Raw genomic sequence first — 20623 nt, forward strand, 5'->3', positions numbered from 1 at the left:
TTACTACCAAAATGCTACGAAAATTGTAAGAATTCATTAAAAAATTTTAACGCGGAATCCGTTATGGACGGTTGGAAAAATTCTTCTAATAACACAAATAACGTAGTTTGCCTTATTCACAATGTAGGAGGTGATATAGCTGTCCTAGAATCTTATGATCTTACAGGCGAAAAGGAAACTGGGGATAAAGTACAGAAAATTGTCGAGCAGTGCGTCACTTTAGCGAAAGAAATATATAATACTAATATTTATGCCATCTGCTCAGATAATGCTAGTAACATGAGAAAGATGGGTTCCCAAATCAATCTTTGGTACTCAAATTGCGATAGCCATACTGCAAATCTTTTGGCAAAAGAATTGGTATCAGATGCTATTGCAGGAAGAGTACAATCTGTATTAAGAGAATTTTCATCGCCTGATTTAGAAAAAAATGTTGTAAAACATAATGGAAAAACAATAATATTAGCTGGGGAAACACGCTGGTGTTCATTTAGAGACTCTTTTGTTAATTTTTTAGATAACTTAAAGGCTATGAGAAATGTGATTGCAGAAGATAATAGCAAAATCGAACCTAATATAACTAAACTCGTTTTTGATGAAAATTTAAAGAAGCAAGTAGAGGATAGCTGTTTCGTCATCACATGTTTGTAGTAATTATAATTATTAACTTTAATTTTCTCTTAATCAATACTTAGTGATACTTTAACTTTAATTTAATTCTTTACTTGTATTTAATATTTATGCATTCAAAAATACGCGTTTTGCTAATAACTTATTTGACTTTACATAATTTGCCTTACATCTTTTCCTTTTCCCACCTTTTGTATATTCCTGAACTATACACATCTTTCCTTATATTGAATACGAATGCGAAAAGAGTGGGAGAAAAGGAGAAGGTTGTGCTAAGCTGTGAATTGAGTAGCAGCAATTCTGGCATTGACCGAAAACCGAGTGTCGACACTGTTTTACGCGCGTATTTTTCGGTACGTGACCTACCACACCCATCCCCAAAATATCCAGGGTAAGTTACTTTATTTACTAAGTTACTTTCTATTTACGTTTACGAATCAGCAGGTGAGAGGTTTAGATTACCGGTTAAATTCGAATATTGAGTCAGTGAAACCTATGACTTAAGGGTTTTTACTTAATTCCCTCGGGATATACATATTTCGACGGAGTTAGCCCATTTTATTGGTCCTTCAAGCCTGGATAGGTTTTTTTTTCTTACAGAATAAGACCGGGAATCTAACAGCCTTATCTGCTGATTTACTACATTTTTGAATGCATTTAACGACTCTTTTACTATTTCTATTTTTTTACATTAGCCTGAGCTTATATTTTGTGGGATAATTTAATTATTAATTATTTACTACGTTTATCTATAGACAAATATATACATACATTTACATACTCTACTACATTATTTAAAATATAATAATTGCAATGGTCTTTTAATCTTATTACTACTCTTGATCCTGTGTGCTATTACATATATATATATATATAATATATTTTTTGTCGATACTTATTTTTACGTACTTATGTACCTGCATATTTTTACAATACTATTAAATTTATTATAATTTTCTTTAAAAGATTTAAATACAAGCCAGATTCCAAGCACACTTGACCTTGGATTAATTTTTACGATTTGCAGCAAATTTGTGCGTTAAATTAAGCGGTATTTAGCCTGTTTACTTCAAATATTTTATCTTTTTATGAAATATCGAATACCACAAAAAAAAAGGTATTGGTCGCGTGTTTGAAATATATAGGGGACTTTTCAAAGGATTCACGGAGAGGTTGCATAGTTAATATAGTTTTTATTTTCAAGTCTTTATTTATTTATTACTGTTTTCTTGGAATTTATTATGCCACCTAACGCCGATAAAGTTTTAAAAGCAAAAGCTTTGCGGCAAACGGCCATAAGTCAGCTTTCTTTAATTATAGAAGCTGCCCAAGCAGCAAAAAATGATGTGGCAGAGTTAAATTCCTTTAAAGTTAGATATAGATCTTTGCCCAAAATTAAAAAGGATTATGAAAAACACAACAATGCTCTTTTAGCCTTACATGCTTCTACTCCTGATCAATTATTACTCGAAGAAAAGGTTTCTCTTGATTTTATGAAAAGATGTCATGAAATAGACACCATTTTTTATGAACTGTTTGAATTGCCTTTGGAACAAAATGGTATTTTAGATACATCCCTTCATCCTATATTCACTGCGCACGATCACTACACTCATCATGATTACGATAATTTACCTAAATTGGCTATTCCTATGTTTGATGGCGACATTACTACTTTTCCTACTTTTCAACAAAGTTTCAATGTTATGGTTCACTTTAAAAAGCAATTAAGTAACATTTCCAAATTTAATTACCTGCTTGGCGCATTGAAGGGTCCTCCACGGGAGTTGATAGCAGATATTTTAATTACAAATGAAAATTATCCAATAGCCTATAATACTATTATCGAAAGATATAGTAACAGAAGATTACAAGCATTTACTCATTGGAAGTTAATCGAGGAATGTCCTCGAATGACATGTGATAACGCTGTGAGCTTAAGAATTATCTTAGACACTTTTACTAAAAATCTTGCTGTTCTTAATAACTTAAAATTTGAAACAGGTCTTTGGGATTTTCCGATTACTTATTCTTTACTTTCCAAAATTCACCCTGACACGCGCAAAGCATTTGAACAGCAATACGCATCAAATGATGTACCCAAATACGATGCTGTACGATTGGTTTTACAAAAACAATGTGTTGCTCTTGAAACCATAGAACTGGAAATGTCTTAAAACTCAAAGCCCTCTACATCTAAGCAACATTTCTCATTTACTAACCCTCGTATTTTGCATAATTCGAATAATAGACACAAACATAACTCTATTTTATTTTCGAATACCCAAAAACCTAATTTACTAAATACTTGTTTCTTATGCAAGGGTTCCCACGTGGTGTACAGATGTCCCACATTTTTCTCAAAAACTGTAAAAGAACGTTTTGATATAGTAAAAGCACAAAAGGCTTGTACTAATTGCCTTGCTACTTTTCATACTGCTAGATCTTGTTCTTCACAAAAACGATGCCGTATATGTTCCCTTGAACATCATACTTTACTTTGTTTTAAAACATGTGAACCTACAAATACTTCTGGAAATCAAGTTCCTTTGGATAATCCTCAAACATCAGATAATTCATTAACACCTAGATCTACCACTGCTTGTATGTTACTTAATGATCATGAGGTTTTATTATCTACTGTATTAATTAAAATCAAGGATGTCTTTAATAATTGGCATACTTGTAGGGCTGTCCTTGACGGAGGTGCTCAATCAAGCTTCATTTCCAGAAATTATGCGAATAAATTACTTTTACCTACCTCTAACATTTCTATGTCTTTGCATGGACTCGATGGTATGTACTCAACTGCCAAAAAAGGTGTGAATTGCAGTGTCTCTTCACTTTACGATAATAATCAATCCTTTAATTTTATTATTGATAAAATTATTATTGATAAAATTTGCAATGATATGCCGTCAATCTCATTTTCAAAAGAACATTTTACTATTCCATCGGAACTAAACTTAGCTGATCCATATTTCTTTAAAAAATCATCTATAGATGTTTTGCTTGGAAACGATATTTTCCCGTACATTTTGCAAGATGAAAAAATAGAAAATGGGCCTAATCAACCAGTCTTATTAAATACCTGCTTTGGTTGGACTGTAACTGGTAAAACATCTTATACATCTACTGATAAAATCGTTCGTACCTTTTGTACTACTATTTCAAATTTGGACACTATAAACAAAACCTTACAAAAATTTTGGCAGATTGAGGAAGTACCGGAAGTCAGTGTTAAATCAAAAGACGATGAATATTGTGAAAAATATTTTTTAAATACCACTTATCGAACATCTTCGGGTAGATACGTGGTCTCTTTACCGTTCAAAATTACTGCTCCAGATTTTGGAGATACATATACCGTTGCTCGTCGCAGATTTTTATCTTTAGAAAAAAGATTTGCTCAGAATCCTCAGTTTTTTATTTCTTATTCTACAATTGTACAGGAATACATAGATCATAATCACATGCAACTTGTACAAAAACCTTCTTTACTTAACATGCATAATTACTTTTATATCAGTCATCATGCTGTCTTTAAAAATGATTCAACTTCAACTCCAATACGCATTGTCTATGATGCAAGTAGTCACGCAAATCAAAAAATTTCATTAAATCAAGCACTACATACTGGTCCTAAGCTTCAGAGGGATCTTGTAAATATTTTATTAAATTTCAGATTACATAATTATGTTTTTACTTGCGACTTGAAACAAATGTTTAGAAATATTTTGATAACTCCTAAAGATCGTGATTTTCAAAGGGTACTATGGCGTTTTTCTCCCAATGACCCCATTTCCGATTACCAATTAAATACAGTTACATTTGGGGTTGTTTGTAGTCCATTTTTGGCTATTAGAACCTTAATAAAACTTGCTGATGATTACAATGATTTGCCGATAGCTTCAAATATTCTAAAAACGTCGACCTATGTTGACGACGTAACCGGAGGTTCAAACACACCCTACGAATTAATCTCTATAAAAAATCAACTTAACGATCTTTTACTTAGAGGAGGGTTTGAAGCCCGAAAATGGGCTAGCAATTGTCCCGATTTGTTAAAAGAATTACCTTTAAATCATGTGGCTCACGATATTTCTTTTGATAAAGATGACACAAATATTTTAAAAATTTTGGGTTTAAAGTGGGATCCTAGACAGGATTGCTTTTACTATACATTTTCAGTTGAAAATAACCACTGTACCAAAAGAATTTTATTAAGTACTTGCGCCAGAATATTCGATGTTTGCGGTTTTCTAACCCCTATTACAATCTTTATAAAGCTACTCATTAAATCTCTATGGTTGTCGGGTATAGACTGGGATGAAAAACCACCAGTAGATATCACTAATAAATGGGAAAAATTTAAAGCAGATTTAACCCTTTTAAATACACTAAAATTTCCTCGTTTGATAAAAATAACAGAGTCAAATTCATATGAATTAATTGGCTTTTGTGATGCCTCAGAGAAGGCATATTGCGGAGTGGTTTACATACGAACTTTACACTCTGATAATATATATAGAACGTATTTAGTTTGTGGAAAATCAAAGGTTAGTCTTTTAAAAACTCTAAGTCTAGCAAGATTAGAGCTTTTGGGTGCTGTATTGCTAAGCAAACTCATGCATTTTATTTTACATACTTATTCACACAAGTTACAATTTTCTAACACATTTGCTTTTACTGATAGTTCTGTTGTATTGCATTGGATAAAAGGTTCACCACACCAATGGCAAACTTTTGTAAGCAATAGAGTTTCATACATTCAGGAAAAATTATCGCCTGAAGTTTGGCGCCATGTCCCATCAGAATTAAATCCAGCTGACTGCGGTAGCCGTGGTATGTTTCTGTCAGAGCTTGCTAATTTTTCATTGTGGTGGAATGGCCCTGATTTTTTATTTGATCATTGTAACACATGGAACTTTTCTAAAATAGTAATTCCCATAGATTTAAATTTAGAAAAAAGGAAAATTATACTTTCTTCTTTAGTACAAAAAAATGATGAACTTAGCGATTTTGACTATTTATTTGATAAGTTTAATTCCTTACATAAAATAAAACGAATTATTGCTTACTTTTTGCGTGGTGTCAAATTATTTCGTAATATTAGAAATAAATCTTATCACCCTCAATTAAATCAATATTCTTGTTTCACTCTAAAGGAATTGAACAATGCTTTGTTGTTTCTTACAAAATATGTACAAAATAAATACTTTTTTTCTGAGATTGCGCTAATAAAAAATAAACAGCCTCTTCCAAAATATTTACAAAAATTAAAGCCCTTTCTTGATGAGCAGGGTCTTTTACGAGTAGGTGGCAGGTTATGTAATTCTTACTCACTATGTTATGATAGTAAATTTCCTTTACTACTGCCTTCAAATGCTAAATTAACACGTTTGTTGATTTTTGATCTACACATTACATATTTACATTTTTGGATCATTTCTGCCAAGAAAATTATACGTGAAGTTATTCGAAAATGTCATACATGCTGGAAAATAAATCCAAAACCATATACACCCCCTATGGGAAATCTTCCAAGTTTTAGAATTTCAGAAATTCCTAAGGCTTTTACAAATACAGGCTTAGACTTATGTGGACCTTTTGATATTACTATGGGTCGGCTAAGGGGTGCTAAAATTTACAAAGCTTATGTATGTCTCTTCATCTGTACAAATACTAAATGTTTGCATCTGGAGTTATTATCGGATCTTACCTCGGAAGCCCTTTTGGCAGGTCTCCGTCGTTTTATTGCACGACGAGGAAAAGTCTTAAATCTGTATTCCGATTGCGGTACCAATTTTGTTGGAAGCGATAAATATCTGCGGCAAATATTTTCCAATTGTGCGAAAGCCGAAGCGATAGCGTGGCATTTTAACCCTCCAGCTGCTCCTCACATGGGCGGAATTTGGGAGGCAAATATTAAATCTGTAAAGTCGCATCTAATAAGAATTGTTGGTACTCAAAGATTAACGTACGAGGAATTTAACACTGTACTTGTACAAATAGAGGGAGTTCTTAATTCTAGACCACTTTGTCCAATAAGTTCTGATCCCTCTGACCTGGCAGTACTTACGCCTGGTCATTTTTTAACTATGCAACCTCTTAGTGCTTTACCTGACCCTGATTTTACGAATCATAATATAAATCGACTTTCACGCTGGCAACTCTTACAACGCATGCATCGCGATTTTTGGAATCGTTGGCACAGAGAATACCTGCACACTCTGCAACAAAGAGCCAAATGGTTAGATCCTATCGGCGAGGTTGAAATAGGCACCATGGTGGTGATAAAAAATGAGAATCTACATCCATTACAGTGGCTCCTAGGGCGGATCGTGGAGTTGTTACCTGGGCGCGATAATGTACCGCGGGTTGCTGTAGTGAAAACTACTAAGGGTAATTTTAAGAGACCATTGGTCAAATTGTGCCCTTTACCTTTACAATAATTTTTTTTTTGCTCGAATGAAAACCCAGTGTTTTCATGGGCGTGGGGATGTTTCGTCATCACATGTTTGTAGTAATTATAATTATTAACTTTAATTTTCTCTTAATCAATACTTAGTGATACTTTAACTTTAATTTAATTCTTTACTTGTATTTAATATTTATGCATTCAAAAATACGCGTTTTGCTAATAACTTATTTGACTTTACATAATTTGCCTTACATCTTTTCCTTTTCCCACCTTTTGTATATTCCTGAACTATACACATCTTTCCTTATATTGAATACGAATGCGAAAAGAGTGGGAGAAAAGGAGAAGGTTGTGCTAAGCTGTGAATTGAGTAGCAGCAATTCTGGCATTGACCGAAAACCGAGTGTCGACACTGTTTTACGCGCGTATTTTTCGGTACGTGACCTACCACACCCATCCCCAAAATATCCAGGGTAAGTTACTTTATTTACTAAGTTACTTTCTATTTACGTTTACGAATCAGCAGGTGAGAGGTTTAGATTACCGGTTAAATTCGAATATTGAGTCAGTGAAACCTATGACTTAAGGGTTTTTACTTAATTCCCTCGGGATATACATATTTCGACGGAGTTAGCCCAATAGCGTTAAGCTATTTGATCCTGTATGCAAGCTCCTAAATAAATTACAAAGCACACAGGCTTCAATTGCGGATGCAGCTGAGGAATGGTTGAGATTGCGTTTACCAGATGGTTTTAAACAATATGATAATTTTGTGAAAAAACGACAAAAACAAGCATTAAATGTTTATTCTTTATCTGCCAAATTTTTACATCCACAGTATAGGGGTAAAATGTTATCTGAAGAACAAATTCGAGATGTGGAAAACTTTCTCATAGAAGTCATAGACAATTTAGGTGCTACTGCATTAAATGATTTCCATTTTTATAAAAATAATAAAAATTTCTTCGAAAAACTTTTTTCCAAAGAAATCGCAAATGTGCAGACTTTGCGATTTCTGGGGATTGGCAGAAAGACATTACCCGGAACTGGCTAAGTTAGCCAAGAAGTTGAATACAATACCAGCCTCTTCAGCACAGCTCGAGAGACTTTTCTCAAACTGGTCTTTCATTCATTCAAGGCTGAGAAATATACTCAGCTCAGAAAATTCAAAAAAACTGACTTACATTAATTATTACCATCTAAAAATAAGGGATAAAAATAAAAGTGACGAATATTAATTTTATATTTTAAATGCCGTTTTTACAATCATTTGTGAATGTATTTTAAGTTTGAAGTCCTGTTCAGTTTTTAATCGCAGTTATTAATCGCAGGGTAGTCCTTTATTTATCATCAACCGAGATTTTTGTTATATTTAAAAATGAAGTGTAATTTATTTTGGGATAAATAAAAAGTTTTTGAATTTGAATTTAAAAAAGTTGACTTTTTTTTAGTTGTATTTTTTTTAAACAATATATTAATATTAATAAACATTGAGGTAAATTTATTTACTGTACTATAACTAACTTATTCTGTGATTTTAGTCAGGCCTGGTTGTATAGTATAGTATTTAGTTCCAAATTCCAATTAAAATATCCAAATTTATTTTCGACAGTCGAATATGTCAAAAATTAATGGTGTCAAAAAATAATTTTCCATGTACCCAACCCTGGTTAACTGTATGAAAGTTTTTAATGCAATAAATAAATAAATAAAGCTAATATTTTCATCAGTTCAACTGTGGATATCCTGACTTTAGTGTACTTGACCCTGATTGATCATCTTTGTCGGATTATTAAAATTTCTTTTTTGACTAAACAGGAACTGGCAGGTTCCTGTCGGATAGGAAAGACATTAATGTCTTCCCTATCTGACATGAAAAGCTTATTCGCTTAAGTTCAGACGTGTAAATAATAAAGAATAGGGGATCAAGGTTAGAGCCCTGAGGTACTCCTGATAGTATAGCACTAGACTCCGAGTACATACCATTAGCAAACACTTTTTGTGATCTGTGTGAAAAATACGATGCAATGAGTAACAGTGAGTCGGCGTCAAAACCGTAATATCTTAGCTTGGCCTGCCAACAAGAGTCGATGATTTATAGTATCAAACGCCTTGGAGTAATCTAAGAGTATAAGAATACTTTCCAGTCCATGATCCAATGCCTCAATTAAATCATCAGTTACCACAGCCAAGGCGGAGGATACGGAATACCTCTTACGAAACCCGTTTTGCAATTCTGAAATCATACCATTATGATTTAAATATGAGTACATCTGGCTGTATAAAATTTCCTCCATTATTTTAGAAATGGCAGGTAAAGTTGCTATAATGCGCAAGTCATTAAAGGTCTCTGGTTTTTTTGATATTGGTAAAGGTATTCCTATTGCAGTTTTCCAACTTTGAGGAAAATAGTTTTGTTCTATGCAACTGTTAATAATATTAGTTATTTAAGGATCAATAAACGGACTACAATATTTTAACATAGTTGACGTGATTTTATCTGTGTCACAAGCATTCGTTTTCATGTTTTGAATAATTTTATGAAATTCTTCTATAAAACACAATCATGGAAAGCTTAAATTTTTTCAATGCGCTGAATTTGTTGTATTCATAAAATTCTATAGTTTTGTCACAGTCATTAGATTTGAATGTGTTAAAATAGAAGGAACATTATCATTTGAGTTTAAGACATTTAACGATCTTAGTGCTGACCATGATTTTTTATGTTTTTCTGTCCAGAAATTAAATTGAGATAGAGCTTTTTGTCGGATCTCAGTACAGAAACTGTAAAATTACGCAGCTCATTGTATCGGTCCCAATCTCGAGGTTCTTTAATACCCTTAAATTTTTGTAAGGCTTTATCATGCTCCTTCATAACAGCCTTCAAATTTTCACTCTAGATCTTTAAAGGGAACATGAACATCGAAAAGTGTGATTAAAAAATCAGTAAAAAGAAGTAATTTTTTATATATATCATGCTTATAATCAATTTCCATCCAAAGCAAATTGTAGAGATCGGACAAAAAATCATTCAAAACAAAACCTTTAAAACAACGATACGTAACAAGTTTTGATGTAGGTTTGTTGGATTTTAGATTGAAGTCAACAAAAACGAGTCTGTGACCAGAGATTGTATCGGCAGAGAGTGTACCAGAGGATGTAACTAAAGTGGTATCACTGATAAAAGCTTGCTTGAATTTTGAGTTATGCAAGTTGTTCTTATATGATCAAAGTTAAGTTAAGGACATTATTAAAATCAAAAAAATTAGCATTAAAGTCTAAACATAATACAACATCAAAACTTCAGATAAAATGTTATCAAAATCTTTCAAAAGAGGACACATGTTTATATTTGGAGGACATGATAAAAATTACCAATGGCAATAGAAGATTTTAGCTTTATTTTTAGAAAGATATATCCAGGTTCTTTAGTTATTAGGACATTGAAGGTAATTAAGTCTACATCAAAATGATCTTTAACATAGACCTCCACACCGCCTCCTCTACCATCTCTGTTTTTCACATAAAAATTATGGCCCGGCAATTGAAAACAGATACATCCTGAATATTAGAAAGCCAAGTTTCTGTAACTAAAATATACATCAAAATTATTTGAATTTACAATCAAACTCTGAGAGTCATCGAGCTGTATTTATTGAGCGCAGATTAATATGGACTACTTTCATTTCCATGGCATAAAAAATTGTAAAATAGCTGTACTTAAACAAAGAACTCCTGTAAACTAAATATTAACGCTACAAAAAACACTGTTACATAATAAAGATGGCTCCGGAAGTATTTACCAATCATACGATACACAAAAAATGTATCAAGAAAAAAAATAACTCAGCCCCAAGTACAGTTTAACAGTTATGATCACAAAATATTAATAAATTGATCATGATTGTATATGGGTCTTGCAGGTCAGGTAATTTTTTAAAAATTACTATAATTTTCTGAAAAAAAAGATAGAAATCGAAAATGTAAAAAAAATTGCAAATATTTAGCAGTACTTAATACACAATGTTTAAGCAGTATCCAAGTTCGTTAAAATTCACCTAATATAAATATTATTTTAAGCAATAGTCTGTTTGCTGACGACCTAAAGCTATTTTTCATTGTAACTAATTGGGATGTTTGCTTCTCTAAAACGATATTCATTTAATCTACAACTAGTGCAAGATTAATAGGATTCCTCTTAATATTGAAAAGTGTGACAAGATGTCCATTTTTTTGCTGAAAAATTAAATTAGCTTCGACTATACATTAAATGGTACAACTCTTTCTAGCTGTGATTATATTCGTGATTACTATTAACAAGAAACTTAATTTTTGCAATCATAATAGATAACATCATAAACTCAATTTTATTACAAGAGCTACAACAGATTTCATTAATATATCAATTAGAATCATGTTATTCAATTTCCTAATAAAATCGCGATTATTTTATGCGGTTCCACTCTTATACAAACTGTTTACATTGTTAGACTTAAATCTGTTTAACGTAAATCTCTGAAACTGATCTAGCAGCTCTACATTTTGTTATGCCTTACATAGAAGAAAAAAAATTTTTTTACTTCCAATCATATAGCACAAATTTAGCAAAGAAAGAGCCTTTATACAGAGCATGCTCTTGGTTTACCTTGGTCCATTCGCGTCTGGACGCTGTCGATCTCTTCAAAATGCCTTCTCATTACTTAAAAAAATTGTTGTCAAATAATATTGTAAACCTATTTAGTTAATATACCTCTTCTACTTTTTTTCTTGAACATATTTTATGATTACCTATTAGTTATGTTTTTATATATGGTTATTCTTCTTGTTTTTCATGATATATGCATTGTTATTACATATATTTTCATGTATTGTCTTAGTGATTAAGATTACATTTCTGTTAAGCAATAAATATATTTGAATTTTAATAAAAACCAGAAATCGGGGATTTGTCGGAATAAGGAATATTATTTTATTCAATTTTTTGTCACACATATTCACTGCTGTTTCATGCCATACAGTTTTATTATTTCTTATTGAAGTAACTAATAGAATGATGATTTAAAAAAGAGTATGCTCCATTTATTTCGGTTAAGCAAAGCGTTATCGAAATATTTGAATTTAAATGTTTTGTTGCGCAATCAAAAACATTACACACTGATATATAGACTAATATACAAACAAGTTGATATAGTCATAAATATTAACAATTATTAAATTATTGTCAGGCATATTATCATTAGTTTTTACACGTGTTAATATGAAAAATAAGCCCTATGACGTTAATTAAAAACTAAATAACTTCAGGTAATTAATAATGCCTAGGCATAATGAATATTCCAAAACTGAAATGAGGAAAATTTTTTAGAGTGGTTGCCTGTATTTTATTATAGTCCGGGCCTTTTTTTTTGGTTTGTAGTAATTTGTGGCTTTTAGCGTTTTTACATTATTTTAAGTTTAAAAATAAAATAAAAAAGGGCTTAATATTAATGTAATATGTAATCACATTGAATGTTTTAATTTTTTTTTTAATAAAATCGCATAATGTCTAGAAAAACAACATTTATTAAAAGATACTTATTGTTATAGCTAAAAGATATCTACTAAAGATATACTTTATAAATGGCTTTGATGGATTCTGCTCTTATAATTGTTACCTCACTTTATATTGCTAAATAAAGTTAAATCTTTGAGTAACAACAGATGGTTTGGTCATGACAGTGAATTTCCATGGCCTCACATAGCACAGATCTTAATCCTTTGGATTTTTCTTTTAAGGGTATATTAAGTCATTACTTTATACAAAAGAATCCTTGATTTTATCAATGTTATCAGGAATACACAAGTAACTTCATTCCAAGTAAGGCACTATTTAATGAGATCATTTCAAAATGATGAACTATTTTTCAAGATTCGACGATTTTTCAGTAAAAGAATTTTAAAATGTATTAAGGTATATTGTATTTTATAATATAAGTGTAATAAAACAATTTACATAGTCTATGAATGTCTTTTTTTTTTTATTGCACTAAAAACTTTAAATGTAAATATCTCGAAAAGAGTGAAGGCGAAAAAAAAATTTACCATGGAAAAAAATTTAATTTAAGATTTGCCTTATAAAAAAAACATTCCAAATTTTGTTAAAAAGGAAGGTTAAATGAGAAAATTTTTGGCAAAACTCAAAAAAATTGCATTAAGTTTATCTTGGTGGTCTTTGGCATTTAGAGTAAGAAAATTTAACTAAACCTATTTTTTTTTAAGGAAGCTGCTGTTAAATTATTTACCATTATTTATAGGACATCTTACATATGTGTCTTTCAACCTTAGTACTTGGTTCATATACATTTTTTATTCCTGATTTTTTTTTTTTAAATTGGGTAAGAAAATGGTGATTTTCAATACTGGTGAATTCCAATATTACTTTTCAAACATATCGATGGTAGCACGCAAATGTGGTAAGTGCATTTTTCTGTCAAATTGAGTTAGCTACACCATCCCAAAGTTTAAAATGATATTTTTTTATGCACAAATGTGCTAACTGCTAAATTAAAACCTCTAACGCCATCTAGCATTTGTGACAACTACTTGAAAACTACAGTTTACTGTATCAAATGTGTTAAGTGCACTTAACACCTAGACTTCCAGTGTCTCAAAAAAAGAAATCTGATTTAATTTCTCTATTAAAATGTAAAATAATACCTGATGATTATGCTTCTTTTATAAATGGAATTCCGCAAACAGGTAATTCTGCTAAACTAATTGAAACAAAATCTGATGACTAATCTTAAGTCATTTTTAGTTAAACAATAATTATGTACTTAGCTAGTAAGTAATAAAGTAATAAAAACTTTTATTTTAGAATTAAACTAGTAGTTACTTCATCCCTCTTACCCTTAATGTAGCACAACAAATGTGTTAAGTGCAGGCAGTCAATTCTAATTAAATTTTTTCAAGCCTAATTATAAATTTAAACACAAAAAAAGTTGAATGTTTTAATTGAAAACACTATAATTTTACTTAAAAATGTAAAAACAAAATATGAGCTAATTAAGAATCTAATACCACGAATAGTCAAACTTTAAAAATGAAGTTCCTGCAAATGAACATTTTTGTACTTACCACATTTGCATGCTACACCATCAATATGTACTTCTATGATTGTGATACGAATAAATTTATTTAAATTTGAATTGCTGAAATTTTCATCTGTTTTTAAAAATGCAAATGCACAGTAAATTTATATTCAAAAACCAACTCACCTCTAAATATCCTTTTTCCTCCAGCTCAGTTTGTTTCTTAAGAAGCTCCTGCATTTTGCTTGCCTCAATAAACTCTCCATAGCCCCTAGGTTTCTTCACTTCAAAATTATACTGATCCTTATTATTCAGATGATTCAATAAGCAATTATTGTACCAAAAATTGGGCTTTTCATACTTAGGAAAATAAGACTCATCATAAGCCTTAAAAGCCTTTAAAACTTGATCCCGGCCATCATTTAAGAAAATGCCTTGGTTCATGATTTGATCAAAAGTGATACCACACTCCAGCATTTCTTTTGTCTGAATCCTGATTTCCTTCAAATAGTAATTCTTATGATTCAGTCTTCCCAGGCATTCAAAAATAGCAGTGTAACAGTTTAAATCTGGTTTAATGTCTTCTTGTGCCATTATGTCTAAGATTTTTACTATTTTTCCATAATCTTGTTTATCAGCAAAACCCTAAAATAAAATAATAACAAAATGGTTTAACTGAAAATGTCTTACATTACCTTCAACAATGTATAATAAACATTTATATTCTTAATAGGTGACAATTTTGGTAAGCCAGACATCTTTCCAGACTGTTTAGATTTTGACTGATGATATAAAAAAGCAGTAAAACCCCTATAAGGATTTTTTAAATGATTGCACACTTCAATGAAGGCTCCTAATGTCTTTGATGCCATATGCTCTCGGTGTGTTATTTTTCTCTTGCTGTTTTCAATGAGAGGCTGGATTTCAACTAGATCTGGAGTATCCTCTATCAGTTCTGGTTGAAGTGGATGACTAGCAATGAAAAGTTAGTAAATTGTATAGATTGGTCAAGAAGTAGATGTTTACCTGTGCAGTACATGGTCTGCTTCACCCATTTCTTCCTCAGCAGATTCAGTTATCACAGATTTAAGTTTTTTATTTGTTTTTGTTTTATTCTTTTTTACTTTGGGGGTAAGCTCTGGTTTTGTATCACTGGGTAAAACTACATCTAAATTTATGGCAGAATCTTCTACTGTTAAATTACTATAAATTATTGCAATTAGTTATCTCTATTTTGTTGTTTCTTTAAGAAAACAAGTTACCTATAAGTGTGAGGAACAAATTTATCTAAGTTGGAATTTAAATCCTTCAGTTTGTACAGTTCATTTAGATTAATATTGGTAGTCATTAATAAGTTTAAATCAGATGGAGTTAACTTTGTCACATTGGCTTTTTTGAATTTTGAGGATTCATTTGTAACTAAAAAAAATGTGATGTAACATTAAAAATAGGGGTTTAATAAAACTTAACAACTAAAGTAACAAAAGTACAAATTTTAACATACCAACAAGAATATCCGAATAGGCTTTGCTTAATTTCTTTTTTAGTTTCCTCCTTTTGGGACTATTTAAGCTAAGATTTGTAACAGAGGAATATTCTCGAGTGGGAACTAAAAAAAAAAACAAATATTTTAATGGCTATAGAAGCCATGAAGCATATATTTTTGTTTTCCTAAGATGAAATGCGGCCAAGATTTATTTGCGTTTTTAGAATGATTTAAATGTAACTTGAATAGGAAATAGGGTTGCCAAGTTTTCCACAAGCCAAAGGAGGACTTTTCTGGAAAGAGGGGGGGAGGGGGTGTGCATGCCTGCATGGAAGAACGAGAGGTTTTCGTAGGGCGGGAAGCATGATGTAATAAAATTTAATAAATGTATAATTTCATGCAAACATAAATTATATTTCTTATATTGCAATTTGCAAACATAACGTAAATAAATTTTGTAACGACAATAAATAAATTCTAACGAACAAATAATAAAAATTAACAACACAAAAAAAAAGGAAAATATTATATGCAAACTTAATCTAATAACGCAAAACGAATCAGTCTAAAAGAAGTGCCTATTGTGGCAATACAAATAAAAAACGAAACTTAAGAAAAACTTGACAGAAATTAAACAGATACTGATAAAACGACATACAATAATAATTATCAGCTCTTAGGGAAACAAAAATTTATATTTCTGCTCAGATTTTGCGGCAGATAATAAAGAATTATTTGATTTTATTTTTTTGTAAAAATCAACACACTTTTCGGGCTGATTAAAAAAAATTATAATTTCGCTTTTAATTAGCTCTTTTGAAGCTTTGTTTCTTTCATCTCGCCACTTCGTGTTTATAACAGAGAAAACCCTTTCGGGAAAAGCGGAACTAGCTGGCATGCTTAAAATATATGATATCACTCTAAAAATATTAATAATATTGGGAATTTCGATTGCATTAAAAATGTTTACATATTTGGCTACCGTATCACAATTTATAAAATTAGGATCTACTGTTTTCAGCCTATCAAAAACTTTTTTAAATACCTGGCACTCGTCAAATAATTTATCACAGTCTAATCCTATTATGTCCTGCAAACGCAACCGCGTAATAACATTAATAATGTCATCATAATTAAAGCATTTTTCACTTAGTGATATTTTGCTTAATAAATGTGAAGTTGAATTTTGGTCCAGTTCAGATCTATCTTTACAATATTTTATGGCAATCTCTAGAAATGAAGCAAAATCTGCCTCAATACTTTTCTTTTCGCTTTCAGGTATGTTTTTCAAAAGCTCCATAACCTTAAATCCAAAAAATTTCTTATTGACCCTATCAGATAATTTAGTTAAAAATGTCCCTATTATTTGAAAGATGTTTAAAACTGTTGTGTCATTTGATTCTAGTTTTAATACTGTGTCTTGAAAAATTTTTAGAATGTGGGATAAAAAGTTTAAATATATTAAAACCTTGTCTGGAATTTCATTATCAGTAGAGATTAACAAGGCTGATTTAACTACCTTTGGTAAATCTTCTGCCGATAGAAAATAAGATTTTAGAGCATCCCATAACAACACAACTCTATCAATAGCCGGTGCCATTGATAGCCATCGGGTTGTTACATGACGTAAAATTTCTTTAAATTCTGTATCAGTAAAATCGCAAAATTCACTGAATTTATCTCTTCTTTTTGCCGAGTTGGAAAAGTGAGCATAAATTTTTAGAATGATATTCTCCACATCTAGATTTAAATTTCCCAAAGATTTTTTTAAACTGTTATGGATTAAATGAGCATGACAGTTAGCTTTAAAAACATTCTTATTTTTATCACATATTAATTTGTATAAAGAATTGTGTTTTCCATAGTTGGAATTTGTATTATCCGCGTTAAAGGCTGTAATATGGGTAAAATCTAAGTGTAGTTTTTTTAATGAGGTTTCTAGCATTTTAAACATACTCTCGCTACTTTCATCATTATTCTCAACAAAATCTAGAACTACATTTTGAATACCGCTTTTATCAAAATATTGTATACAAATTGAAAAAAACTTTCTATTTTTTTTATTTGATGCATCGGTCTGTATAGCAAAAAAAATATCTTGTGACTTTAAATTAGAAACAATATTTTCCAAAATAAAAGGTGCTAAAACATTTTGAACTATAGCAGTAGCTTTTGTTCTTCCACAAGATATTTTTTTTGCTATTTTAGAATCTGAAAACCTTTCTGAGTCTAGTTTTAAACCGCAGTCCAATGAATTGTATGACATGCTATGTTTCACACAATGATAAATATTGGCAACTTCTACAGCAATGACTGTTAATTCCTCATCAGTGTTTGATTTAACATAAAAATTTGTTATTGATTTGCTCGTTGAAGCAGCTTCACTCATTGAACGATGACTGGCAGTTTTTTCGTGGTTAGAAAGAGCTGTATATCCCTTATATTCTACACTAAAATGCGATCTACATATTACACAATATGCCTGAGTTGTTTTTTTATTTTCTTCTATATTAAAAGGATATTTTTTCACCCAGGAAAACTCTTTAAGCCAGGCGTCATTGAAATAGCTGGAACGCTTCACTTTCTTACTTTTTGGAGTCGAAGTTAATGATTGATCCATAATTCAATATATAGGACCTGTAGTAGCCCAAATTGCGATAAATCGCTCAATCTGGCCACACTGCTGATAGATATTATTAAAACAGAGACAAGACAACACTAAAATCTAAAATCACCAAAAAAATCAGCCGGACCTACACCGCCGCCGCCGGCGCCGTCTGTTACAAACATAGACGTATAACCAAGGACATATCCTTGTTTATACATCTATGGTTATTGGTTACAAAATACCGCCGTCCGCCGTACGGTACCTACGCTACAAAAATAAAACAACTATACGGGCGAAGGGCGAGACATCTATCGACTGCTATATGAAATGTTAGCGTAAGAAACTCTTAAATAAAAGAAAATAATAGCGATAAATATAGTAAAATAAAGATAGTCGCTAAATAGCTGCTAAATTGACTTAAAAATTAAAAGCAGGATTTAGTGTAAAAGCAGTTCAAAAGGAGGACATTTGGGTAGAAAAGGAGAAAGGAGAGCTCACAGCAAGAAAGGAGGACTGTCCTCCCGAAAGGAGGACACTTGGCAACCCTAATAGGAAAGTACTTGGCTAGGCAAGCTTCTAGTTATAGAGCTAGTATCTAAAGTTGTTAGATACCGTTGTCTAAATAAAAACTGCGAGAATTTTTTTTTTTTTCAGCTTTTTAATTTTTAACAGGTACAATTTGGTGTATTAGAAGGTCTAATAACTCGCATACAAAAATATCCGATTTTTGTTGGGGAGCCATCAGACCTCGAAAAATCTTTTACGGGCAGCTGCAGCGTCGATGAAATTTGCTGTGCAACTGGGGTGACGGCCCATCAACTGGAGGACAGCTTCAATCAATCAATCAATCAATCGGATATATTACATATAAGCTTTTACAAAGTATGTGTAATAAAATCCAATAATTATAATCTATCTCAGTACATTTTAAGGTGCACCTAGGTAACCAAATACCTGTATGTGCAAAAAAATCAAAAACAATTTTATAAAAATAAATATTTAAACAAAATATGTCCCATCCACTAACTATTGCAAAGTTTCTATTTAACACCCAATAAATAATTAAACATTAGAAAACAAAAATCCTTCACAATCATGTATGAATACCTAAAGCTATGAAATATGAAAATTAATTAACAGTAAGTAGTTTTTTAAATACATGTAAATGATCATAAATGTAATCCCCAGATATTTTACAAAATTTTTTGACAGCTTTTGTATGTCTAATATATGGTGGTAATAAGTTGTACAGTTTGGGTGCGTGGTAAAAAATTGATTTTAATTTCATAGTAGTGGCAACAGTTGGAATTGATAAGTGTCTATTTACATTTAATCTAGTCTGATACTGATGATTAACAAAGTTCTTAAATTTATTCGACTTGTGAATATATATACAGAGCGACCAACAGTATAATGTGCGTACATCAAAAATATTTCTGGAATAAAGTAATGCAGTAGAAAATCTTTGGTTTTTTTTGAAAATAACTTTTAAAATGTAGTTTTGGGTTACATTTAAAGAAGTCAATGTGTTTTGGTATATCCCACCCCAAAGAATTAGACCATACCTTAGTAGTGATTCCACAATTGCTTTATAAATCGAAATCAAAAGTTGTTTATTTAATATTTCCCTGAGCACATAAAACTTGTATATTAGTTTTCGAATATTTTTTGATAGTCTAAGGATGTGGTGGTCCCACTTTAAGTGTTTGTCAATATAGATTCCAAGATATTTTGTAGAGTGAACTTCATGAAGTTTATCCATAAGACTATCTATGTAAATACTATGAAACATTATATAACATCATCGGAAATATGAAAATCACGAACTTACAGCATGATTTAGGGCTCGCGTTTAAAAGTTTACATAATAGGCACGTTTTCTCGGGTAAATTTCCTAGCCTGGTACCGCTCAAATTAAAGATTGACATCGGCCGGGATTTATCGATCGAAGAACTACCCTTTCGTAGTAATTGAAACATTGTGATTTATTCATTTGAGCACTCGATTAACGCCGGTTTTTACAAATTTTTTGGAATTATTTTTTAAACGTTGTTTTGACGTACGGGCATGTTTTCGTAACGTAACCTCAATTCAGAAATAGGGAGCTTCTCATGTTTAGAGGTACGGCCGGATCTATTTATAATGAGATCAAACACATTTACATTTTAAATATATAAAAGGAAATATTTAAAATTATATTGTTGTCATCTATCGTTCTCTAGATTACTTTTACTATGTAGTATCGCTTTCAAATACTCTCTTCAGCACACGTTTAAAGAAGTGAAATCCGTCCCTGGTCTAATGTGTTGCTACGTAGCGCAGGCTATATATACATCCATGATGTGTGTGAAGCTAGCGTCGGATCGATATCCTGCAACTAAATCGAGAAACAGTGTTGCCAATTT

The 20623-nt window shown here is 31.2% G+C and overlaps 1 protein-coding gene across 2 annotated transcripts in view; it reads right to left on the reverse strand.

The window, feature by feature from the left end:
- Positions 1-20312, reverse strand: part of LOC126739708 (DNA-directed RNA polymerase, mitochondrial) — a 77654-nt gene extending 57342 nt beyond the window's left edge. Inside the window, exons 1-6 of one of the 2 annotated variants that reach the window (XM_050445506.1) lie at positions 20050-20312; positions 15629-15733; positions 15387-15543; positions 15151-15327; positions 14820-15096; positions 14311-14769 (exon numbers count right to left, since the gene is read on the reverse strand). In XM_050445506.1, the coding sequence (XP_050301463.1) occupies positions 14311-14769; positions 14820-15096; positions 15151-15327; positions 15387-15543; positions 15629-15733; positions 20050-20197 (1323 nt within the window). In that variant the 5' untranslated portion in view covers positions 20198-20312. The remainder of the gene's footprint in view (positions 1-14310; positions 14770-14819; positions 15097-15150; positions 15328-15386; positions 15544-15628; positions 15734-20049) is intronic. The other variant, XM_050445512.1, reaches the window with a different exon arrangement.
- Positions 20313-20623: the final 311 nt, after the last annotated feature.

Source organism: Anthonomus grandis, chromosome 1 (genome assembly GCF_022605725.1).
Source record: "Anthonomus grandis grandis chromosome 1, icAntGran1.3, whole genome shotgun sequence".
Taxonomy (NCBI): Eukaryota; Metazoa; Arthropoda; class Insecta; order Coleoptera; family Curculionidae; genus Anthonomus; species Anthonomus grandis.